The sequence below is a fragment of the Rhincodon typus genome, chromosome 5 (genome assembly GCF_021869965.1).
Source record: "Rhincodon typus isolate 14 chromosome 5, sRhiTyp1.1, whole genome shotgun sequence".
Lineage (NCBI taxonomy): Eukaryota > Metazoa > Chordata > Chondrichthyes > Orectolobiformes > Rhincodontidae > Rhincodon > Rhincodon typus.
In genome coordinates this window covers 119514309-119541470 of record NC_063336.1, presented here as the reverse complement: position 1 = coordinate 119541470, position 27162 = coordinate 119514309, and the positions used below count along the sequence as shown (strand labels likewise).

The 27162-nt window shown below is 42.8% G+C and overlaps 1 protein-coding gene across 2 annotated transcripts in view; it reads left to right on the top strand.

Annotated features, from left to right (window-relative positions):
• LOC109936154 (kinesin-like protein KIF3C) overlaps positions 1 to 27162 on the top strand; it is a 185309-nt gene that overhangs the window by 131046 nt on the left and 27101 nt on the right. For both annotated transcript variants that reach the window (XM_048597486.1, XM_048597485.1), the window contains exons 5-7: positions 6083 to 6201; positions 15264 to 15380; positions 15778 to 15880. In XM_048597486.1, the coding sequence (XP_048453443.1) occupies positions 6083 to 6201; positions 15264 to 15380; positions 15778 to 15880 (339 nt within the window). The remainder of the gene's footprint in view (positions 1 to 6082; positions 6202 to 15263; positions 15381 to 15777; positions 15881 to 27162) is intronic.

Genomic DNA, 27162 nt, shown 5'->3' with positions numbered 1-27162 from the left:
GAATAGAATAGAAACTTATTGGCACATGTACTTTTAGAGGAAAAATACAGTGGAAAATTTTATAAGTCGCCCCAAAACGGCACCCACATCAATGACAGAAGTCATACAAAATAAAGTAAAATTAAAACAAAATTCATCACAGTTCAGTTAACAGCTCCTGGGTTCAGGAAAGCCGATGAAGGAACGATGGAATACCCTGAAGATGGGAATTTGATCACCTGCCGGGACAAGACCACCACATGGGGAAACCGCCTTTCTCATTCTTCAGACACCTGGGCCTAGCTGTGGATCTGGAGCCTCGGCCCAGCCTGTGAGTCTGGGCTGGGGGAGTTAACCTTGGACCTACTCCTCAGTCACCGGGAGACCCTGGGCTGGGGTGGAGCCATGTCCGCCTTGTCCTGATGTTGCTATCACTACCACCCACGGCCTCCTACTTCACCCACTAGTTCCCTGGCTTATAAGAAAAGGAAAGAGAAGAAAAACAGCAAAAGGAAAAAGAAGGATAAAAAAGAAAAATAAAGCCAACAGGAGCAGATGAGTCCCAGGCTCAGCTCCCCTACTCCACCGCCATCTTGAAAAAGTTACTTTCCCAAGTACGTTTTCTATAGTGACAGTTATTTTTTCCTAATTTTGGGCTGTTGTTCGTGTCTTTTACTTTAAAGACTGGTATGAAATATTTATTCAACTCCTTTGTCAGTTCCTGGTTCTCTATTATTATTTCTACAACCTCATTCTCAAAGGGGTTTATTTTCTTTTTAGCTTCTCTCTTCCTTTGTATGAAGCTCTTGCTGTCCATCTTGACATTTCCTGCAAGTTTTCCCGAAAACTTTATTTTCTTGCTTGCGCACTGTCAAAGCCTTTGAAGTCCATTTGCTTTTTGGCTGAACCCCAACTTGCACTGCTCCCATAGACCACTGCCGCACAATGCAGTCTGTATTTGCTTTGGAGTAACTTGCCTGGACGGCTGGAGCTCCAATAACGTTCAAGAAGTTTGACATCATCCAGGACAAAGCAGAAAAAGACTTGATTGGCACCATATGACCATAAGATATAGAAGCAGAATTAGACCTTTCGGCCCATTGAGTCTCCTCCGCCATTTGACCATGGTGATATGTTTCTCAACCCTATACTTTTGCCTACTCCCTGTGACCTTTGATCCCCTTACTAATAAAGAACCTGTTCATCTCCGACTTACACTCAATGACCTGGTCTCTACAGCCCTCTGTGACAATGAGCCCCGCAGGTTAATTTCCCTCTGGCAGAAGAAACCACATCCACAAACATTCAACCCTCCCTACTCCAGCCCAAACTAGCAGAAGTGTGTACTACCTATAAGGTACACTGTCACAACTCCCCAAAGCTCCCTAGATAGTACCTTCCAAATACAAGATCCCTACTGTTTGAAAGAATAAGGATATCAGGTACATGGATGACCAGCACCTGCAAGTTCTTCTCCAAGCCACTCACCATTCTAACGTGGAAATGCATCCTTCAATGTTGCTGTGTCAAATTCCTGGAATTCCCTCCCGAACAGCATCTTAGGGTTACTTGGCTCAAAAAGGCAGCTCCCCACCATCGCCTCAAGGGCAATTAGGGACATGCAGTAAGTGCTGAACCAGTCAGCGACACCCACATCCCATGAATGAATATAAATAATTCTGCTTTTCCAATGAGTTCCTAACTCTCATACTGCAGCACATCTTACCATGTCTAAAATGATAAATGGTAAACATTGACTATAGATCCTTCCTTATTGAATCTTGCCACAAGAGATCTTCTGTAAGGTTCTTAAATGCTCAGCTCTTCCCTGCTGTTGACCATCTGCATGAGCAGGTGACTTAAAGCTGAATGCAGAGATGCTGAGAAATGTTCAGACCTGTACATCTGCACCGTTATATGAAGCAGATGATTGAAATCTGTCGCACTGCTCACCATTTATACATGCAGTCTATACCTCACCATGTGAAGCCACACAAAAAGTTGTTGAATAAGATTAGAGCTTATTGGGTTGGAGATAATAAATCAACTTTGCAGAGGATTGGTACTGGACAGAAAACAGAGAGTAAAAATAAATAGATCATTTTCAGGTTGGCAGTGAAGTATTCTCAAAAATTCTTACTGCAGCTTCAGCTATTTGCAATCAATATCAATAACTAAAATGATGGGGTCAGATATAATGAATTCACGTTTCCTGATCAAATAAAGCTGAGTCAAAAAGTATGCTACGAGGCCAGCACAAATTCATTCATGTAGCACCACTTCCAACTTCTGGCAGTGCCACACACATTCATTTCAATTTTGCAGGAACAGGCATCGTGATCAGTCACAGGAATGGCAGCTGTTGATGCTTTGCTGGCTCCAGAGAATCAATGTAAATCTGCTTGGGAGCATTGCTACAAAAAAAAATCTTTCCTCCAAATTATTCTGTAAAATGATAGACAATTCTAGTGAGTGAACTAGAATGTGACAAAAATACGAAATATAATGTCACCTTAGTCGGAAAATTTCAAAGAAAATATTTAAATGCTGTAAAGCTGTTAAATGTTAGTGTTTGGAGGGATTTGGGTGTCCTTGCATAAAAAACACAGAAAGTTAACAAACAGCCACAGCAAACAATTTGGAAAAAAGACAGTGTTTTGGCCATGATGGTTTAAGAGGATTGGGAATACAGAGAATAGAGATATCATGCAGCAATTAGTGAGACTCCACCTGGAGCACTGTGTACAGTTCTGATCTCCTTATCTAGGGAAGGATCTACTTGTTTTTGAGAAGATGAATAAAGTTTCACGGGATTGATTTCTGGGATGAGATGGCTATTCAATGAGGAGAGCTGAAGTAGAATGGGTCAATTCTCTCTGGATGAAACAGAAGTGATTTTAAAGAGACATCTTGACAAGGTGGATGCTGCAAAGCTGTTTCCTATAGAGAGTTGTAGAGTTGTACAGCGTAGACACAGGCCCTTCAGCCCACCCTTTCTATGCCGACCAACAAACACAAATCCCATTTACCAGCCCTAGGTCCATAGCCTACTATGCCCCGCCGTTTTAAGTGCTTATCCGGACATCTTTCTTTAAGGTGTGTTCACCCAAAGCAAATTAACTCCAGAGTCTTATCAGCTAATATTATAAGAAAGAAGAGCAGGAAAAGTTCATATGGCCACAGACTGCTCTACCATTCAATAAAATCACAGCTGAATTTTAAAACCACCCCTGCCCCAATATCACTTAAATCCCCTCATATACCCCAAATCCGTCTGTCTAAATTTTTCTTGAAATGACTCATAAACTCAACATCTAGAGTGTCTGGGGTAAAGAATTCCAAAGATTTACACTATTGTGAAGAAATGTCACATCTCAGTCCTATATGGCTGCTACCAAGGCCATGGTCCATAGATCAAAACTTTCCAACCGTGGAACACCTTGACTTCAAACTTTCTACACATTAAGCATTCTTATGGAATTGCCTCTCCTTCATCTACCCTCCATAGAATACAACATCTACTCAACTCCATCGCAAGAATATTTTACCAATCTTTTCTTGCACTTACTCCATTAGGTAAATATATACTTCCTTAACTGAAAACATAGCCACATCCAGCTCCCTCTTGAATATATCTAATGAACTGGCCCCATCAGCTTCCTGTGGGAGAGAATTCCACAGATTCACAACTCTGAGTGAAGAAATTCTTCCTCATCTCAGTCCTGAATGACTTACCCCTTATTCTTAGACTGTGACCCCTAGTTCTGGATTTCCCCACATCAGAAACATTTTCCCACATCTAGCCTGTCCAGTCCCATCAGATTTCCACATGTTTCTATGAGATCCCCATCATTCTTCTAAATTCCAGCGAATACAAACCCAGTCGATCCAGTTTTTCCTCATAGGTCGGTCCTGCCATCCCGGGAATCAGTCTGGTGAACCTTCGCTGGACTCCCTCCATAGCAAGAATCTTCTTTCTCAGACTTGGAGACCAAAACTGCACACAATACTCAAGATGTGGCCTCACCAAGGCCCTGTATAACTGCAGCAAGATATCCTTAATCCGATAATCAAATCCTCTCGTGATGAAAGCCAGCATGCCATTAGCTTTCCTCACTACCTGCTGCACCTGCATGCCAACTTTCAGCGACTGTTCCATCATGACACCTGGGTCTTGTTGCACCTCCCCTGTTCCAAAACTGCCACGACTCAGATAATAATCTGCCTGCCTGTTTTCGTGACCGCAGTGGATAACCTCACATTTATCTACACTGTATTGCGCTTGCAGAGTATGTGCCCACTCAGCCTGTCTGTCCAAGTCACCCTGCGGCCTCTTAGCATCTTCCTCACAGCACACACTGCCACCCAGCTTCGTGTCATCTGCAAATTTGGAGAAATAGCATTTAATTCGTTCGTCCAAATCATTAATGTATATTGTGAACAGCTGGGGTCCCAGCACTGAATCCCACTTATCACTTACTGCCACTCTGAAAAGGACCCGTTTATTCCCAGCTCTCTGATTTCTGTCTGCCAACCAGATGAGGAGGTCTAAACTGTACAAAAATGTTCAAATGTCATGTCTATCAAATTTGAATTTGATGAGGGTAGATGAGGGTCATGTAGATGATGTAGTCTGTGATGGTTCTGTTCCTTTAAAAGCGATCTGTTCTGTGCTGTTTCTCCTGCAGAGGATTGCCATGTTGGTGCTGGGATATCTGCATCAGACAGAGAGTTGATAAACAACTTGGACACACCCCTGGGTGTTTTTTTTTTTAAACGGAAGAATCATGAATGGGTAGGGCTCTCACAGACCCAGGAAGGTTTTTAGTTTTGCTTGCAGTTAGTGAGAAGATTCCTGCTGCTGCTGCTGAGCTAACAGCTCGAGTTTTCTGCACCAGAGTCTTAGACAAGAGGTTTCCTCTTCAAAATAAAAAGAGGCAGAATGTTTCTTTCAGCATTTTGTTCAGCTGGACTGGAAGTGGCAGCACGTGAGAACCTTAACTGTTTTGCTGAGGTGCTGTGTGTTTATGGGATGCTGCCTGTATTGGAACAGTTGCTGTGTAGTGGTTAAGTAACACATGATCTTGTTAAGTATTTCAATAGAGTTAAACTTAGGTCAATTCTTCCTTTTTGTGGGTTGTAACTATGTCATAAGAATAAAGTATGTTTAAATGAAAGGCTAGATGTGGACCAATTGAATCACATCTGGAACCCAGCACCCTACACTTGCCTTTGAATAAATAAAGTTAAGGACTAGGCTATCTCCTTATTATATTTGGGTGGGGTGAGGGTGGCTGGTCTGGTCCATAACAAAACTGGGGGTGGGAGGGGTTCTTGCCAGGATCAAAATCTCTAATTCCAGGTTGGGTTTAGGATTACTGGACTCGGAGACAGTGAGTAGTGAATGTTGCCGTTTTCTTTTTGGGTGTTGCATTCAGTTCATTTAAAAGGGAGTACCTTGTGTAACAAATGTTCTTTCAGAGACTGAGAGGTTCCTGGCTATGGAAGGAGTCACTTGGGGTGGTTTACAAAGGGTGAGGAAGGCACAGGTTGTGAAAATGGTGGCCAAGCTGGAGTTGGTGTTGCCTTTGTCCGTGAGGAAAGAGAAGGAATTGCAGTGATAGCACTCACAGTCATTAGAAATGGTTAATATTCAATATCAAATGAAGTAGCTTGATAAAGAGGCAAAAGAGATAGAGACAGAAAATTGCAGTGGAGCAAGGAGCAAAAGAATCAAAACAGCCTGAATACGAAAAGGAAATGAAAAATTTTGGAAACAGGGATTGAAGATTTTTGCATAATTCTGCCAAATAAATTCTACAATAAGTTTAGAAATTCATCAATGGTTAACTGCTTGCGTACATAAGGGAAATAATAGGAAGGCTTACTGTAGGTTTGAAACTTTATTAGAAATGGGATTTGCAATTATATACCTTGTATTCTGTAAAAAGATCAAAAATTTGATCAATCATCTTAGATTTTAGCTTACACCTCATCTTTGTAATATTTTACTTTTCAAAATGTGGACAAATTATACTGTTTGTCAGATTAATACCAATGAAAAATGATTCCCATCTCTCCTCTTCTTATTATCCTACTACAGCTCTTCACAAAACTTCAGGCTGTGAAGACTGAGATTCAGGATCTACAGGATGAACATGTGAGGGAGCGACAGGATCTGGAGCGCACACAGAACGAACTGACACGAGAACTTAAACTCAAGTAAGTACCAAGATCACCTGTTCAGATGTAGACCTCTTTCACAACACTGGGCAGGAGGAGATATTTTCTAACATCTGTATGGTGCATCATTTTCTTGCAGCCACCCATGGTAACAATAGTAGTGCTGTTAGAATAACTTTTCTTTATTTATTCATTTTGTGGGATGTGGGCATCGTTGGCTGGCCAGCATTTCTTGCCCATCCCTAGTTGCCCCTTGAGAAGGTGGTGGTGAGCTGCCTTCTTGAACCGCTGCAGTCCACCTGCAATAGGTTGACCCACAATGCTATTAGGGAGGGAATTCCAGGATTTTGACCCAGCGACAGTGAAGGAACGGCGATATATTTCTAAATCAGGATGGTGAGTGGCTTGTGGGGGAACTTGAACGTGGTGGTTTTCAAATGTCTGATGCCCTTGTCCTTCTAGATGGAAGTGGTCGTGGGTTTGGAGGATGCTGTCTGAGGATCTTTGGTGAATTTCTGAAGTGCATCTTGTAGATGGTACACACTGCTGTTACTGAGTGTCGGTGGTGGAGGGAGTGGATGCTTGTGGATGTGGTGCCAATTAAGCAGGCTGCTTTGTCCTGGATGGTGTCAAGCTTCTTGAGTGTTGTTGGGGCTGCACTCATCTAGGCAAGTGGGGAGTATTCCATCACAGTCCCGACTTGTGCCTTGTAGATGGTGGACAGGCTTTGGGGAGTCAGGAGGTGAGTTACTCGCTGCAGTATTCCTAGCTTTTGGCCTGCTCTGGTAGCCACTGTATTGATGTGGTGAGTCCAGTTGAGTTTCTGATCAATGATAGTTCCCAGGATGTTAATAGTGGGAGATTCATTGATGGTAACACCATTAAATGTCAAAGGCCGGTGGTTAGATTGTCTTTTATTGGTGATAGTCATAGCCTGGCATTTGTGTGGCGTGAATGTTGCTTGTCACTTGTCAGCCCAAGCCTGGATATTGTCCAGATCTTGTTGCATTTGGACACAGACTGCTTTAGTATCTGAGGAGTCATGAATGGCGTTGAACATTGTGCAATCATGGGCGAACGTCCCCATTTTTGACCTTATGATGAAGGGAAGGTCATTGACGAAGCAGTTGAAGATGGTTGTGCCGAGGACACTACCCTGAAGAACTCCTGCAGAGATGTCCTGGGGCTGAGGTGATTGACCTCCCTCAACCACGACCATCTTCCTATGTGCCAGGTATGACTCCAACCACCTGAGAGTGTGCCCACTGATACCCATTGATTCCAGTTTTGCTGGGGCTCCTAGATGCTACACTCGGTCAAATGCAGCCTTGATATCAAGGGCTGTCACTCTCACCTCACCCTCTGGAATTCAGCTCTTTTGTCCATGTTTGAACCAAGGCTGTAATGAAATCAGGAGCTGAGTGGCCCTGGCGGAACCCAAACTGGGCGTCACTGAGCAGGTTAATGCTGAGCAGCTGCTGCTTGATAGCGCTGTTCCTGACACCTTCCATCACTTTACTGATGATGGAGAGGAGACTGATGGGGCGGTAATTGGCTGGGTTGGATTTGTCCTGCTTTTTATGTACAGGACATACTTGGTCAGTTTTCCACATTGTCGGGTAGATACCAGTGTTGTAACTGCACTGGAGCAGCTTGGCTAGGGGAGCAGCAAGTTCTGGAGCACAAGTGTCATTGTACTATTGCCAGAATGTTGTCAGGGCCTGTAGCCTTTGCAGTATCCAGTGTCTCCAACTGTTTCTTGATATCACGTGAAGTGAATCGAATTGGCTGAAGACTGGTATCTGTAATGCTAGGGATCACTGGAGGAGGCCGAGATGGATCATCTACTCAGCACTTCTGGCTGAAGATTGCTGCAAATGCTCCAGCCTTATCTTTTGCGCTGATGTGCTGGGCTCTTCCAACATTGAGGATGGGGATATTTGTGGAGCCTCCTCCTCCAGTGAGTTTAATTGTCCACCACCATTCGCAACTGGATGTGGCAGGACTGCAGAGCTTAGATCTGATCCGTTGGTTGTGGGATAACAAGGTGTAGAGCTGGATGAACACAGCAGGCCAGGCAGCATCAGAGGAGCAGGAAGGCTGACATTTTGGGTCTGGACCCTTCTTCAGAAATGGGGGAGGGGAAGAGGGTTCTGAAATAAATAAAGAGAGAGGGGGAGGCGGATGAAATATGGATAAAGGAGCAGATAGGTGGAGAGGAAACAGACAGGTCAGGGAGGCGGGGAAGAGCTGGGCTGGTTTTGGGATGCGGTCAGGGGGAGGGGAGATTTTGAAGCTTGTGAAGTCCACATTGATACCATTGGGCTGCAGGGTTCCCAAGCAGAATATGAGGTGCTGTTCCTGCAACCTTCGGGTGGTATCATTGTGGCACTGGAGGAGGCCCAGGATGGACATGTCGTCCAAGGAGTGGGAGGGGGAGTTGAAATGGTTCGCGACTGGGAGGTGCAGTTGTTTGTCGCATTGGTTGTAGGATTGCTTAGCTCTGTCTGTCTCTTGCTGCTTATGGTGTTTGGCATGCAAGTAATCCTGTTTGGTGGCTTCACCAGGTTGATACCTCATCCTCAGGTCTGCCGAGTGCTGTTCCTGGCATGCCCTCCTGCACTCTCCATTGAACCAGGGTTGATCCCCTGGTTTGATGGTAATGGTTGAGTGGGGGATATGCCGGGCCATGGGGTTACAGATTGTGCTGGAGTACAATTCTGCTGCTGTTGATGGCCCACAGCGCCTCATGGATGCCCAGTCTTGAGTTGCTAGATCTGTGCGAAGTCTGTCCCATTTAGCACGGTGATAGTGCCGCACAGCACAATGGAGGTTGTTCTCAATGTGAAGGCAGGACTTCATCTCCACAAGGACTGTGCAATGGTCACTCTTACCGATACTGTCATGGACAGATACAACTGCAGCTGGCAGATTGGTAAGGATGAGGTCAAGTATGTTTTTCCCTCTTGTTGCTTCCCTCACCACCTGCCGCAGACCCAGTCTAGCAGCTATGTCCTTTAGGACCCGACCAGCTCGATCAGTAGTACTGCTGCTGAGTCACTGTTGGTGATGGGCAATGAAATCCTCCACCCAGAGTACATTTTGTACCCTTACCATCCTCAGTGCTTCCTCTAAGTGTTATTCAACATTGAGGAGTACTGATTCATCAGCTGAGGGAGGATAGTATGTGGTAATCAGCAGGAGGTTTCCTTGCCCATGTTTAACCTGAAGCCATGAGACTTCATGGGGTCCGGAGTCAATGTTGAGGACTCCTAGAGTAACACCCTCCTGACTGTATCCCACTGTGCCATCCCCTCTGCTGGGTCTGTCCTGCCGGTGGGGCAGGACATATCCAGGGATGGTGACGGTGGTGTCTGGGACATTGTCTGTAAGGTATGATTCTGAGAGTATGACTATGTCAGGCTGTTGCTTAACCAATCTGTGAGACAGCTCTCCCAATTTTGGCACTAACCCCCAGATATTAATGAGGAGGATTTTGCAGGGTCGACAGGGCTGTTTCTGCCGTTGTCTTTTCCGGTGCCTAGGTCGATGCCAGGTGATCTGTGCGGTTTCATTTCTTTGAGACTTTGTAGCGATTATTACAACTGAGTGGATTGCTAGGCCATTTCAGAAGGCAATTTAGAGTCAACCACATTGCTGTGGGTCTGGAGTTACATGTAGGCCAGACCAGGTGGGGGTGGCGTATTTCATTCTCTGAAGGACATTAGTGAACCAGATGGGTTTTTCTGACAATTGACAACAGTTTCATGGTTATCAGTAGATTCTTAATTCCATTTTTTTAAAATTGAATTCAAATTCCACCATCTGCCATGGCAGGATTCGAACTTGGGTCCCCAGAACAATATCTGTGTCTCTAGATTAATGGTCTAGTGATAATACCACTAGGCCATTGCCTTCCCAGTAATTACTGATTCCTCCTAATGTTTCAATTTCCAATTGCTTTGATGATAATGACCTTGATGAGACAGCAATATTCAGTTGCATCTTATCCCTGTTATTTCAGTGTTACACAGGAATTTCATCACTACAAGGTATCTCTGCATTTGGGGAGATCCAATATTCAGTACAAATATTAACTAAACATTGTTTAGCTTTCCTTCAGTGCTTGTCTTTGTTATCTCAGTGACTGGAGCATGGCTGGTGGAAGATTGCTAACTTTCAATGAGGGGGACTGCAGATGAAGTTACAGGAGTCAGGGCTGGCAAGGACACTGGAGGAATGGCATTGATGGGACGACATATGCTGTCACCCTGAGTGAGAATTCCATGTTTTTTTCACTCCATAGAGCTGCTGCCAATCCCCTGCATTAATGCTTCAACAATCCCAACAAAATGTTGAGAAATTATACAAGCCTCTTGGAAACCCCAACCATGACAACAGTAATCCGAATGTGTGTGTCAATGCAGACCCCAGACATTGGGTTATTTATGAAGAAGAGTTGTATCAGACTCAAAACATTAACTCTATTTCTCTATCCCTGGATGTTACTAGACCGGCTGAGTTTCGGCAACATTCTCCGTATGTACTGCAAGGGAAACTGAGACAACAGCCAATGGATGTTTTATCATGGTTGAATCCATGAGTGTGTTAATGGATTTGGCCACTTCCACACTGGAAAGAACAGTCTATAAACCATATACAAGGTCCTGCACTGAGCTGAATACAGTGATAGCACGTTTTCTGGCAGATCTGACATTGCACCAAGTCATTCTGTATGGATACCCATCGGGTTTTATTCATTCATTGCCTTAACAAAATCCTCATAAGTACTCTGCAGAGAACCTTGAATATAACCCTGTCCTGTGGCATGTTGGTGCCTATGTTATACCTTTTTCTGCCCTGAGTACAGGCCACTCATAAAGTATTTGCAGAGTGTCAGTAACTGAGCGAGTGACAGCAAGTTGTCTGATCAAGCGATGATGTTTCTTCATCATCAGTCTCTTCTGCTTCCTCTACTTGCTGCTCCTGCACTACCTCTCTAGCCTGACTGCTTAGACCATCTACAATTGTAAATCCAAAGGTATTGTGGGTGAAGGGAGGATGCAGTGAAGGGGGATTTAGGTCTGAGTATATTGTCAACTTCAGTGATTTTCATTCTAATGCTGGTTGTAGTCTCAGTTGTGGTTACTCTAGTGAACACAGTGTCCTCCATCAGGCTGTAGGGTCCTCTGCCTAGTTCGTGCTGGTATTCTTGTGTCTCACCTGGTCTGTAAAGTGAAAATGTCAGTGAATGTAGTGCAATGTGTTTGGTTAATGTGCCTGTCATTGGGAGAAACTGCACAGACTGTTTGATATTGACGTGAGGCTTGCCATAGTGCGAAGTGTGTGGTGAAATTATGAATGCCAGTATGATTTGTGTTACATTTGAGGCTGGAGGAGTGCACTGTAGTCTCAGTCCCACTACTTCACGGGTTACAACATAGATAAAAATAGATTTCCCAGTTCATGAGATGGTCACTTAAATACTTTGTCAGATTTTAAATTGAATAATCTATCAGCCAAGTTTCTTTAATAAATACAGTTATTGATTCATTAAGGGGAGGACTGTCTTAGATTACAAAGGGTATCCAAACAACTCTTTAGATTTGGTTAAATGTGGTTAAGAGGAGACTCGACCACATAATAAATGTTGATATTTAAGTAAATGTAAGCAATAAAATAAATGAAAAAGAAAGGAAAAAAATACAATAAGTCTCACGTCCTTCTGCTCATCCGGAACCCCTCGATTGACAGCTGATCTGGAGGCTGAGGTTTGTTCCTGGCACCTTTTGCGATCCCGGTCCAAGGGGAAGTCCAATGATTGGGAACGATGCTCTCTCTCATTTGGTGTAAGTAACCGCAAGTACAGAAAAACCAGTTGATTGTGCCGTCTTCGGCATGAACAGGAATGTGAGTCACCCACCACAGGACTTATTCAAGGTCATGCAGCTGTTGAATGTCATCAACAATTCTAACCCATCATATACAGAGACGGGCATTCAAATCCTGCCACAGCAGATGGTGGAATTTAAATGCAATAAAAACAATCTGGAATTACAAATCTACTGATGACCATGAAAACATTGTCAATTGTTGGAAAAACCCATCTGGCTCACTAATGTCCTTTAGGGAAGGAAACTGCCATCCTTACTTGGTTTGGGCTACACGTGACTCCAGACCAACAGCAATGTGGTTGACTCTTAACTGCCCTCTGGGCAATTAGGGATGGGCAATAAATGCTGCCTGGCCAGTGATGCTCACATCTTGTAATGATACAAAAAAGAATGAATAAACCAGTATTTATTGAATGAAGTTTAAATAAGTGGTTCCCGTATACAGTCAGTAATATGGAAGTATAAATGTCCAAATGCACACAAACATACACAGTTCAGGAAAAGAAGTGGAAAAACAGACTTCTCTCTGCAAAGGTTCATTTTTAAAAACAAAAAGAAACACTTTCTGTCAATTCGGGTTATTCTGGAAGACAAAAACAAGAAGGCACAGCATGTTGTAAAGCCTGTCATTTGGATATTCTGGCATGTATGGTCAAAGCACTAATTTGGTGTGGTTGTCTCTCAAATCTCAGAGGTTTTCAGAAAGAGGAGAATCAGGTGGGAAGCTATCTCTCACAAACTCTTTGTTCCCCACCTCTCCATACAGTCACTGTTCAGTCTGCCCCAGCAGGGTCTACAGTAAAACTAGTCATGTGACACCTGGAAACTTTGTCAAAAAAATCTCCACTGTCCACAGAGATGTTCAACAATGTCTTTCATTGAAACCACTCCAGGTATTTCCACAATACTTGAAACACTTGCATATTTCAACAATCTTTCAAAGCTTACATCCTCCTAGCAATGTTAAATATGAAACATGTTTTAGCAGTTATGTCTGATGAATTGTTGGTGGTGAGTTTCTGGACATGGTACATTGACTGTGAGACTAGTCGTTCATTGGGTGGTATATAGATTTTGAAGATGCATTCACTGCCATTGACCTCATTTGTATGAGGTCATTGAATTTTCTGTAGATCGTGAATCCAGATCATTGAAGCGAGAGAGCTGGAATTGCCTTTGGCATCTGTCTGGTGCAGATGGTTTTGTAGTTTTTGCCTGGAAGGCCTCCTGGCTGCTTTTATGTAAAGGAGCTCTCTCTCTCCCATTCCAGTTCTTGCTTCCATTGCTGCTTCAGAGGACGATGGAGCACCATTATTCAGTAATGTTCCTGCTCTCACACTCTTCCCCAGCCACCTGAAGCAGAAACTCCAGCTGGACATGTGGCCCTTTAAAAGGTACAAACTGGTTTTAAGCTGCAAGGTAGGTTGAAGGGGTGCAGCTCTGTCACAATTCTGCAGGCATGTAGTAACACAGCAGCTGTTTAGCCCTGACTGCAGCAAGAGATTATTTAGATGGACAGGTCATACAAATCTGTCTATGAAGCAATAGGCATGGGTTAATCACACACCACAGCTGTCATACCTATTTTTGGGTTTCATTAAATTTCACAACCAAAACAATTTAAAAACACCCCTCCTTGAAATGGTTGGAGTTCTATCTTGACACCAGGGTTTCAACAGTCGGATTTCGTAGCAATTGCTGAATTTTAGTCTTTTTAAAAAATGAACCAGCTGCTTGCATTCATATGCCACGTCAAATTAAAATATCATCCAAAGGCATTTCAGAGAAGTATAATGCAACAAGTGAATACCCTGCCAAAGAAAAAGATGATAAGAGGAATGACAAATAGCTTGGTGAAGAGGTTTGAAGGAAAAGCTTAAAGGAGTGGAGAATAGGGGAATTTGGAGTGGAAAATTTCAGAGTATTAAGCTCAGGCATTTGTAGACAATGTGCGATTGGTAGGGCATAGGGGGTTTGTACAAGAGGCCAGAGTTGAAAAAGAAAATTCTGGAATTGGTGAAGGGAATTTCAAGGCTGGAAAAGGTTACAGAATATGGAAAGGCCAAGGGCATAATGTGACATAAATAACGAACAACAATAATACAGTAATAACGAACAATAAGCAGTGAAATCCTTTAGGTCAGTGAGCAGAAGGTCTGAGTGATTTGTTGAGCAGCAGTAATTGAACTGGAAGAATCCGTCTTGTCCAATACAAAATATTGGACGAGTGTCCACTATGTGTATGTTCCATGGAAAGTGACTCATGGTTGGATTTTATGTTGTTCCACCAGCAGGTTTGAAAGTTTAAAGTCCAAAGGCCTTCCCATTATCTTACCACCAAAAACATTGTTTACACATGGAGTGGATTTCCAAAGATAAATGGGCAAAAATAATTGGAATATTTTAAAAACAACAGGAAGACATTTGAACCTGTCAAAAAGGACAAGATAAAATATTGCATGGCCAGAATGATTGGTATTTACTTTGTGATCTAGCCACTGTAATTTTTGTCTCCTCTCTTACCTTATTATCTCCACCTTTCCTGGATGTTAACAACTACAGCAGCCTTTCTTGTGATTCCTAAATGATGTGCCCCACAGTGTGTCATATTTCTTTCTTTTCTTCTAGCTCAAGGATCTTCTCATTCTTCTTGTTTCAACTAATTTTCAATCTGTGTCTATAGCATCATAGTTCAAATACTTCGAGTCTTCTTACTTCAGGATTCAAGGTCTAGTTTTCACATCTGTATCATGTTGTTAAGCACATTTAACACTTACACATTTGACTTCTTATCACCAGCTTAATGTTACAAATGCACAGGCACACTTCCATTCGTCTCTTTCACAGTTATTATTCTGTTTTACTTCTTTGTTGCTTCAGCCATCTGACATTATTAAACTGTTGAAGTATTTTGACCAGCTCTCTATCCATATAGTTCACTCCAAGGTTAGATTTTGAGGACCCACTTTGTGACTTATGTTTGTCTTTCCCATGTTTATTTTTGATACATGATGCAAGTTTTGCTGACATAATTGCTGAAATATTTTGTAAATTACCTTTGTCTCCATTTTCAGTACTTTTCCATCCGCATCTATTACATTCCGCAATAAATGCAATGAGAATTATCCCAAGGTTTGATGCTGTATAACCTAAGGGGAAAAAGTTCAGAGCATTCTTCAGCTCATATTAATCCTTTGTTTTGTTCAGGTACCTGATTATTGAAAATTTTATTCCACCTGAAGAGAAAAACAAGATAATGAATCGGCTGTGCTTTGACTGTGATGAGGATCAGTGGAAGTTCCTACCACTAGTGCCTGCTGAGAGGTGAGTGGCATTAACTTCATAGAAATAACGTGGTCTCAGAATATGTCCTCTTCCTAAAGATAAAATCCTAAAGAAGGGACTTTTGAGAAAAGAAAGGGGGAAAAACTGAACCTTCAAATAGGGTAAATGTTGTCACTAACCTGAATTGTAACTCCAGTTTTAAGACATTGGAGATAACTCAAACATGAAACTTCACTTCAGCTCACCTGCCAGATTTCTAAGATACCAGTTCACATCTGATGGTTATTGTTACAGTGTCAACTGTATTGTGAAAGTCTTATGTTGAACATTCTTCATAAAATGCATGGACCCCAGGATTTCAGACCAGCTTTTGTCTAGAACATTTATTTGTCTTTCTTATTCTATTCTCGTATGATTTCTGTTTTCTTTTTACCAGTCACCAGATGAAGAAAAGATCTACGTCTGCTGTTGGCTACAAGCGGCCAATCAGTCAGTATGCTAGAGTTGCTATGGCAATGGGTATTCATCCCAGATACCGGGTAAGTCATAAATCATGTGCTCAGAGATTAACAGAACTACTGAGACCATCAAAGTGGCTCAGAAACAGCCTTTCCCATCCCCCTTCACAAACTGATGAGACTTGCAAAACAATCGGTTAATGAAGAAAATCTATTTCACAATGTATGTTAAGAGGAGTCAGTTGCCATAAAATACAATATTTTTTATATATTACAAATGTGAATATTGCACATGGGCTTTCAAAATATAAGCTTTTACAAGGGATTATTGTATTTATCAAACCAGCAAAGGTGGAATAGAAATGGGGCATTAAGCAGCGACCTACAAATGTGATAAAAGGAACAAATCTAAACATGTTCTATCCTCTAAAAGCAGCTTTACTACAATTTGTGTCAGCATATATTGTATCCATAATATCCTGACACTTTGATTATGGAGTATCATCTGAAGTAATTTATTTGGCATTGTTGACCTCCTCATGCCCCCTTAATCTTACTGTGTGCCATTTGTTATGGTGAGTGATGATTACAACATTTCAAACTTCCCAGCTAAATCCCTCAGGCTGGATAGACTTGTGCTGGTGTTTGCTGGTTTGGGAGTATCCTGTCCAACAGCACTGTCTTGAATGATGAAATTACCCGTCACTTGGCAAAAGCAAGCTGAAGATTCTGCAGGTAATTGTGGGTTTTAGATGGAGCATGAAGTTTGTCTCAAAACAAAGAACAAAGTCTACCAGGCAGTGGTTCTCACATGATAGTAGGAACTGCAGATGCTGGAGAATCTGAGACAGCAAGGTGCAGAGCTGGATGAACACAGCAGGCCAACTAGCATCAGAGGAGCAGGAAGGCTGACGTTTCGGGCCTAGACCCTTCTTCAGAAAAGACCCTTTGCTGAAGAAGGGTCTAGGCCCAAAACGTCAGCCTTCCTGTTCCTCTGATGCTGCTTGTCCTGCTGTGTTCATCCTGCTCTTCACCTTGTTATCTCAGTGGTTCTCATATCATCCCTTAAAAGCTGTAAGACACGGACAACCTATTGGTATCGCACAAAGCAATTCTACCTTCACTGCTTAGTATCTGTGACATCAATGGCAGAGCAAAATCCCTCATTAGGAAGCTCCTGCAAGATGCTGCCTACCCAGTATTAGAGCATGCTCATTGTAGCTTCGCTTCACTGGGTCAGTCATGTAGGTCACATGGAAGCTTCCTACCTGCCAAAGATGATATTCTGCAGTCAGCTTAGTCTGGGAACCCACCCCTTGGGATGTCACAAACTTAGACACAAAGACATTCTAAGGGCCAACCTCAGAACCTGTTGGTAGGAACAGTGCACATGTAAAACCAACACTGGCCTGATCCAAATGGAGAAGTCTTAGTCATGAAGCAATCCCTACATTTGAGGAGAACAGAGTCAGGCCCTTACAGGACAACATGCTACAAAGCCAACAGCTGCATCCACCCTCCAATAGTGACTCCATGTGTAATAGCTGTAGGCAGATCGGCAAATCATGATTTGGTTGAACATCACTTTTGAGATGAGGCTGAGCTAGACAGTGAAAAACTTGCCACCTTTATCCATTGAAGTGATAAGAGAATCCATTGTTGTTCGCTACAGTTGGACTGGCTTTTGTTCTGAGTCTAAGGAGGTGATGGGTGCTCCATGACCACGTTGCTGCTGTTTGAGGAGATTTTTTCAGAAATGCCAGTGTGGACACTGAAATGCGCAGGCTTACTGGCTTATTGATTGCAATATGCAAGTACGAGCGAATACATGGAAAAAAAATCAACAATAAAGGCATGGTACTGTCCCTGACCTTTGGAAATGCCTCCATTATCTCCATGATCTGTTAATACTGACAAGGATGTTTAAAATGAGGAGACATTCTTCTGGTTATGGGCCTGCTCCTTCTCTATCATGTTATTCTATCTGACATTATCTTGCTAATCAAGTATCGTTTCGGGATATTGTAGACAGACAGACAAAGGCTTGAATGAAGCAGTGTGTGGGCGAGGGAAGGAGAAGTGTTAAAGAGACATGATAAGCATGTGGTTCGTATGAGAGGATCCCAGTTTTGGATGCAGAGATTTGGTCGAACAGGACATTGAGATTGTGAACTGTCTGGTTCAACCTGAGACAGTGGCCTTATTGGGGGTTGGGTTTTATATCACTGCCATTATTCATTTGGAGGAATTTATGCGACCATACAACCAAGGTATAAGAGTCGGCCACTTGGCCCTTTGAGCCTGCTCCACCATTCAATAAGACCATGGTTGATCTGATTTTAACCTCAACTCCACGTCCCTGCATATCCCTGATAATCTTTCATCCCCTTGGTCACCAAGAATCTATCTATCTCTGCCATAAAAATATGAAAGATTCTGCATCCATTTTGAGGATGGGAATTCCAAAAAATTACAACCCTCTGAGAGGAAAAAATTGTTTCCTCATCTTTATTATAATTGGAATGCTCCTTATGTTTAAACTATGACCCCGAGTTCCAGATTGTCCGACAAGATTCTCCCATTTGTGCCATACTGAGTGATAGATAAGATGTTGAGAGTGTTGAAGAAAAGACCAGGCAATTTGGTTTACTTGGTAATGGGAAGAGAGGAAGCAGCAAAGCCAATATCAGTGGAATGCATGAGCTCCTGGCAATCATTAATTGGGGAGGTGCAGTACCAGGCTTGTGCGTAAGTAGATTATTGTTAATGGTAAAATGAAGTGTGAGGTCATCCTTTCCCCCAGAATGATCCAAGGATTACGGCACTTTTTTGGCAGAGAAAAACAAGGCATGATAAAGATTAATGTGGGCAAACCAGATTTGGTGCTGAATGATTAAGACAGTTGTGCAAGGACCGTGATCTAGTTACACTTTGTAGACTTGAGGAGATGAAGTTGGAGGTCATATCAAAGAGAAATACGTAAAAAGGAGAAGGTGAACATTTTAATTGGAGTGAGGACATCAAAAGTGAATGCAAAGGAGTGATCAAGCAAATCAGGCAGCTGCAGAGTTATTGCGATTAGAACGCCAAAGACAGCAGAAGTCAACAGAAGAGCACATTTGTGAATAACTTAGGCATGTCCTCTCAAGTGTGGTTGCAAAAGGACATTGGCTTAATAGTGATTTGGAGGTGGGATGGGTGGTTGGTAGGCTGGAAATTTTTGCACAGCAGCATAGGAGCTTGAGGGGTGACCTTTTAGAGAGGTTTATAAACTCATGAGGAGCATGGATAAAGTGAATACCAAAGGCCTTTCCCCTAGGGTCAGAGAGTTCAAAACTTGGGGAGAGCATATCTTTAAAGTGAGAGGACAAAGATTTTAAAAGGGACCCGAGGGGCAACTTTTTCATGCAGAGGGTGGTTCAATGTGTGGAATGAAGAAATGTGTGGAAGAGAAAGTTGTAGATGTAGGTACAGTGACAACATATAAAAGACATTTGGATAGGTACGTGAATAAGAAAGGTTTAGAGGGATATGGGCCAAACACAGGCAAGTGGGACTAGTTAAATTTGGGAAACTTGGTCAGTGAGCACAAGTTGGACCGAAGGGTCTGTTTTCATGCTGTGTGACTCTATGAATACGACAAGAACGTGGTCAGATGTAGATTCATCATCGTTTGTGACTGAGAGAGGAGAAGCTGCAGGAGATGGAAGGGTTGACAAAGTGCCTGTAAAATTCTGTTTCGAGAAGATATGTAGCTCGGGTTGTGGATGAGGTTGTAGACATGCTCGCTGAGCCGGTGCGTTTGGTTGCAAATGTTTTGTTAGCAGGAGGTAACATCGTCAGAGCGCCCCCGGTGAATAACAAGCGAGATTGAACACCGACGCTTCACCGGAGGCGCACTGACGATGTTACCTAGCAGGGTGACAAAACATTTGCAACCAAATCCACCGGCTCAGCGAGCATTCCTGTAAAATGTAAATGTACTACTCGAGTTAGGCACATGTTTAGCTAGTTATGGTGGTGATCGTTACAGGTGGTTCTAACTAAACAGACAACTAACATGACTGAATTATATTGTTCAGAAACACTGGTCTAGGGTAACTAATGTCTCCACTTAAACCAGTTTGTCGTGCGGCATAGTATAGTTGCAATTTCACACTGCCAAATGCCCCACAAGAATTCTACTCCTTTCTATTCTGATAAGTTTCTATACTGTTGCTCTGCAATTCAGAAGGAGCACTGGGGAAGAAAAATGAATTTATATATTGCCATTGTAGCTATATTCCAAAGATACATTGGTCTCAACTTTCCAATTGATCCAAAGCTATTTGTGGGAGAAAGATGAAACTGCAAGGAACTGGCAGATTCCAGTGTCACTGAGTATATTTTACATGGTCATCAGAAAATTGCCACAAACACCAGCTGTGATTGGCAGCCATAGCAATCTGACAGGGAGAGAAAAGTTTCAAGCGTTTCGATCAATGTCTCCTTACCCAGGAGCTAAGCTGCTGTAATACGTCTTTAATTTCTTCTGGGATCCACACCAAGGTCCATACATAAATGTCAGTCCCACCGGCACATCCACCATCCCCCACCCAAACTCTCCCTTTCCAGCTGGAAGATGATCCTCACCATCCCTCACCGTGTCTTACACACTCTCTGGTAGATTTGCTGCCACATCCTCTTTCCTGGGAGTGATCTACAGGGCCCGGTGGTCTAGTGTGGCAGAGGAAAACCTCAAGGATCTCAGTTACTAGTGGTGTACCTCAAGGATCTCAGTTACTAGTGGTGTACCTCAAGGATCTCAGTTACTAGTGGTGTACCTCAAGGATCTGTTTTGGGGCCACTGCTGTTTGTCATTTTTATAAATGACCTGGATGAGGGCGTAGAAGGATGGGTTAGTAAATTTGCGGATGACACCAAAGTCGGTGGAGTTGTGGATAGTGCAGAAGGATGTTGCAGGTTACAGAGGGACATAGATAAGCTGCAGAGCTGGGCTGAGACTTGGCAAATGGAGTTTAATGCGGAAAAGTGTGAGGTGATTCACTTTGGAAGGAATAACAGGAATACAGAGTACTGGGCTAATGGTAAGATTCTTGGTAGTGTGGATGAGCAGAAAGATCTCGGTGTCCATGTGCATAGATCACTGAAAGTTGCCACCCAGGTTGATAGCGTTGTTAAGAAGGCGTACAGTATGTTAGGTTATATTGGTAGAGGGATTGAGTTTCGGAGCCACGAGGTCATGTTGCAGCTGTACAAAACTCTGGTGCGGCCGCACTTGGAGTATTGCGTACAATTCTGGTCACCGCATTATAGGAAGGATATGGAAGCATTGGAAAGGGTGCAGAGGAGATTTACCAGGATGTTGCCTGGTATGGAGGGAAGGTCTTATGAGGAAAGGCTGAAGGTCTTGAGGCTGTTTTCGTTAGAGAGAAGAAGGTTAAGAGGTGACTTGATAGAGACATACAAGATGATCAGAGGATTAGATAGGATGGACAGTGGGAGCCTTTTTCCTCGGATGGTGATGGCTAGCACGAGGGGACATAGCTTTAAATTGAGGGGTGATAGATATAGGACAGATGTCAGAGGTAGGTTCTTTACTCAGAGAGTAGTAAGGGCGTGGAATGCCCTGCCTGCAAAAATAGTAGACTCGCCCACTTTAAGGGCATTTAAATGGTCATTGGATAAACATATGGATGATAATGGAATAGTTTAGGTTAGATGGGCTTCAGATTGGTTTCACAGATCGGCGCAACATCGAGGGCCGAAGGGCCTGTACTGCGCTGTAATGTTCTATGTTCTATGTTCTATGTTCTAATTGGCATAAAAACAGAAATTGCCAGAGAAACTCAGCACGTCTGGCAGCATCTGTGGAGAGAAAGCAATGTTAACGTTTGGATCCAGTAATCCTTCTTCAGAGGAAGGGGTCCAGGTGGAGAAAGGGTGTTGGAAGCGGGTGAAGAGATCTATTGGATGGGGAGAGGGACTCTTGCCCAAAAAATGGGCACAGAGGCAAAGATAACGGAAGAAGAGCCATTGAGGTGGGCACACAGCGGGATAAAACTAAGACCTTCGCTGAGTACAGAATATTCAGCATCAGAGAGCAGAAGGTCAGAAGGGATAGTGAACATTTAACAGAAAGTGCAGTTAAGAGAGGGGATGGAGTCAGAGGGAAGGGGACGGGAGGAAGGTTCTAAAGAGGCATGGGTTATCCCTGAGTTGTTGCATCTTATGTTTCTTAACGCCAGAAAGGAAAAGAAAAAAATTCTTGTTAGGATGTTGAAAACCATTTGGCAGTCTAACAGGAAGCAGCGCTTGTTTTAATCAAGATGTAGATTATTGCATGACAGCATCTATGTACAAATTACATTAATAGACATTGTTACAGAGAATATGAGGAAGACCACACACTGGGTTTTACTGTTTCACAATCCTTATCTGTACACCCACAACCCTGTATGATATTATCATCAGCTCCTGTGAAGTTTGTCCAAGATGGCAGCAGAGTAGGATGTTCCAGCCAGAGCTTTTCTGTACCACCCATTGTTTTTCTTTTTCTCTTGTTTTTTCTCTTTTCTTGAGAGAAGCCCGGCACGGGGGGAAGGGGAGTCCCAGACCGGAGCCCGGTGCGGGGGAAGAGAGGGGGAGTCCCGAACCAGAGCCCGGCGCTGGGGGAGGTGGGGAGGGGTGTCCTGGACCGGAGCCCGGCGTGGGGGTGAGTCCCGGACCGGAGCCTGGCGTGGGGGTGGAGTCCCAGACCGGAGCCCAGCGCGGGGGAAGGCAAGGTCCTTGCGGACTGGAGGCGAGGTCTCATGTTTTGATGCCTGGCGTCATTTGGAGACTTGGCCCGATGTGGTCTAGCGGCTAGGTGCTGGCACAGAATGGAGCGAAAGGACTGTAAATCGAGTACTAGTTTTCTGCATTAGTCTTATGCTGGACTTTTATTTATTATTCTTTCAATTTTGTACCAAATACTTATGTATCTTGCCCAGGTATCCTGTAGTTAAGATGGCACCGTAAGCAGCAACATCACAAACTTTTCACTGCACTCATTCGAGGGCATGTGACAATAAAACTAATTTAATTCGATTCAGTTTAATTCTGTTTAATTCTGTTTAATTCAATTCAAAATGGACAAGGCTTTAGGCACTTCATAGCATTAACTCTTTCAGACTCTCACGCTCTTATACAATGTCTTGCTCCAACTTTTTCCGTGACTTATGATTCTACATTTATGTAAATAATTACTTTTACCCCCACTGCATTTCCACTAAAATCTCTGACTTCACGGATTCATGTGGTTTAGCTTTCACTATTCTTCCTGAGTATACTATCTTTGGAGTTGGAAGGTTTATGGATTTTTGGATTGAAGATTGTTAACTTTGATCCTCTTCCTGACAGGCTAAGGTATGAAAGTTCCTTTAATCTCATGAATTTCCTTCACATAGGACAGCTGTCCTGTTGAAACATACTTTCTTCTGACAGTTTCTTGGATCACCAGAACAAGCAACTTTTTCTTGAATCTGTCCTGAATCTTTCGATGTTAGTTGCCTTTTCTCAGTGATGGTTTTCATGGAGGTGTATGCACTGTAGGTTTTTATATTCAATGCGCCAGGAAATCTGTGCTGAAGCATGGAGATACTTCACTTCAGCTTGATGATAAGATTGAATGCTTTTATTTTCCCTTAGTGATTCTATTACTTGTGAGACTAGTATGCTGACTTCCTCAGTAATGCACTTTGAGGATTGGTCTTGCTTGGAACGGTCACTGTAACTGTTACCGAGGATTCTTCCTGGCAAGATCAGGAAATGAAATTTTCTGTTTGAAGTTTCATTTTCTGAGTCACCTCAGCATCTGACTTCAATCTGCCCTAGCTATTTGTTAGCCAAGCTATGTCACAGTCTAAATTATGGCAGTTAACTTTCCCTCAATGGGGTATACTGCTGTTTGACGATCAGATTGCTCGTGTTTTCTCACAGACTTTGCTGATCCTTGCAGTCTGAACTCTTTCCAGTGTTGATAGCAGTTGAAAACATTTCTGACAGTATCATCACAGTTACCACTTTACTCACAGTATGAAACAAATTACTTGTGCTGACATAACTGAACTTGGTTCATTCTGTTTTCTGGAACAAAAACAGAAGTTGCTGGAAAAGCTCAGCAGGCCTGGCAGCATCTGTGAAGAAAAATGAGAGTTAACATTTCGGGTCTGGTGATCCTTCCTGTTCTGAGGAAGGGTCACCCGACCTGAAACGTTAACTCTGATTTTTCCTTCACAGACGCTGCCAGACCTGCTGAACTTTTCCAGCACTGTTTTTGTTCCTGATTTACAACATCCGCAGTTCTTTCGGTTTGAATTCTGTTTGGGTTCTGTTATGAGTTAAGGAAATCCAGTGATTTCTCCTATCAGCAGGTCCTCTGTCTGGTTGTTCCATTCCTTAACTGATTATTGCTTGCTCTGTTGCTCTCTGACTAGCTGTTCCTTGACCAGTGGTTTCTTGACTTTAACTAATTTGACCTATTATGCCATTTGAGTAAAATTCAAGTCCTGTACCAAATTTAGAATTCATAAGATGCCCATTGAAATATCTTCTTGCTGAAAACCTTTGTCTGATTTATCTATTTCCCCGAGGAATGCTCTTGGGTTTTCTTGTATTGTAGCCTGTTCTACATCACAAACTTAATTGTGTAAGTAGCTATTTGTATTCATTGTTGCTCTGTGACTGTGTCCTCCCTAGGTACACTTTATGAAAGTGTAATGAATAAAGTGTTATATTTTATGCCTGGGCCTGTGAAATGTGCCTGCTCCACAGCAGTGATTCCGAAATGTAGATTCTGGTGTCCTTTTGATGGTATTAGTTTCACACTTAGGTCTGGACAGGTTTGACTTGACTTGATTCTGCTAGTCTCTGGTGATAAGGTTGATATTCTCCAGTTAGAATTGGTTTGTCAGCCCACTCAGATTCCCATCCAACAACACAGGTAAAAAGAGAGTTGGTATCTTGCAAGCAGTTACACAGAGCTAGGAAATAACTTAAAAAGCAGGACCCCAAAGGTACTAATCTCCGCATTACTCCCAGTGCAATGTGCTGGTGAGATCAGAAATTGGAGAATGGGTGAAATGAATGCATTGCTGGTGAGATGGTGAGGGAAGGTGAGTTAGATCCTTCAGCCATTGGGACTGATCCTGGGGAAGATGGGACCGAGATAAACTGGATGGGGTGCACCCCAGCAGAACAGGGACCAATATCCCTACAGGTACATTGGGGGAGGGTTCAAACTAGAGTGGCAGAGGAATCAGAGTGAGGAGACAACAAAGATGGAAATTAAAGGTACAAAATTGAAATCAAAAGTAGAAGGCAGAGAAAACAGAAGCAAAAAATGTAGAAATGTCAAACGACGAGTTTAAATGTCCTGGATCTAAATATCCAGAGCATTCACAATAAGGTAACTGAATGAACAGTGCAAGTGGATCTCCATGGATGTGATACGCTTGCAAATATGGAGACGTGGCTGTAGGATGACCAAGGCTGGGAACTAAACATCCAAGGCATTCAATCTTTAGAAAGGACAGACAAAACAGAAGGGGATGGCATTAAACAGGAAATTAGAAATGCATGCTACAAGGGTGCTACATTAATCATGGGTGACTTTAATTTACATATAGACTGGGGAAACTACAGCAGCAATAATACTGTGACTAATGATGTAGTTTCCAATGTAGAATAACACCAACCAGCTGGGTTCAATTCCTGCAGGGATCAATACTGGGTCCAATTGTGTTTGTCATTTTTATAAACAATTTCAATGAGAATATAGAAGGCACATTTAGTAAGTTTGTGGATGACACCAAAATTGTTGGTATTCTGGACAGTGAAGAAGGTTATCTAAGATGACAAAGAGTTCTTGATCAATTGGGTCAATGGCTGACAAGTGGCAGATGGAGTTTAATTTGGAAAAATGCAAGGTGTTGCATTGTGGTAAAACAAACAAGGGCAGGACTTGTACAATTAATGGTAGGGCCTTGGGTAATGTTGTAGAACAGAGAGACTTAGGGGTTCAGCTACATAATTCTTTGAAAGTTGCATCACAGTTAGACAGGGTGGTTAAAATGGTGCTTAGCACACTTTCCTTCAGTGCTTAGACCTTGGAATTGGGACATCATGTTGAGGATGTACAGGACTTTGGTGAGGCATCTTCTGTAGCACTGTGTGCATTTCTGGTTGTCCTGTTAAAGGAAGTTTATTATAAAACTAGAGTGGGTTCAAAAAAGATTTAAGGGGATGTTGCTGGGAATGGAGGATTTGAGTTATAAAAATAGGGTGGATAGACTGGGACATATTTCACTGGAGCAGTTGAGGGGTGACCTTTTATGGAGGTTTGTAAAATCAAGAGGGGCACAGGAATGGTGAATAGCAAGGGTCTTTTCCCTAGGGTGCGGTGGTTCAAAACTATGTGGCATATTTTTAAGGTGATAGGAGAAAGATTTAAAAAGGACATGAAGGGCAATTTTTTTTACACAGGGAGTGGTTAGTGTGTGCAATGAACTGCCAGAGGAAGTGGTGGATGTGGGTAGTATCAACATTTGAAAGACATTTGGATAAGTACATGAATAGGCAAGGTACAGGAAGTGGGACTAGTTCATTTTAGGAACATGGTCGGCATGAACTAGTTGGACTGAAGGGTCTGTTTCTGTGCTGTATGACTCTATGACAATGACTTTCCTTCTCACCCTTTCCCCTTGCCTGAGGCATGCTGACCCTCAGGTTGAATTATCTTCTGCTCTCTCATTACAGAGGGATGACTGCCTCTGGTTTGGTAAGGCAATGGTTACTTTACCTTTAGCAGAGAAAATCCTGGAGCTGAGTATGAAGGAGGTGATAACAAGACACTTAAATAATACCAATAGTATTACACAAAGGCAGCGTGGACTTATGAAAGGGAAATCATGTTTGGCAAACCTACTGGAGCTTCTTGAGAAGATAATTAGTAGAATAGATTATGAAGAAAACAATGGATAATAAAGTCCCACACAATTTGGATGAAGGAATTAAATGTAATATGTCTGTGTTTGCTGATGTTACAATCTAGGTGGGTAACTAATAAGGAAGATGTCAAGAGGCTTTGAACTGATTTAGACAAGTTGAGTGAGTGGGCAAATACATGGCAGATGCAGCACAATGTGAATAAATGTGAAGTTGTTCATGTCAGTTGGAAAAAAGAGAATACTATTATTTAAATGGTGATAGATTGGCAAAGGTTGCTCTGTAAAGTGATCTGAATCTTTATACAACAAGGTGCAGGGCTGGATGAACACAGCAGGCCAAGCAGCATCATAGGAGCAGAGAGGCTCTCTGCTCCT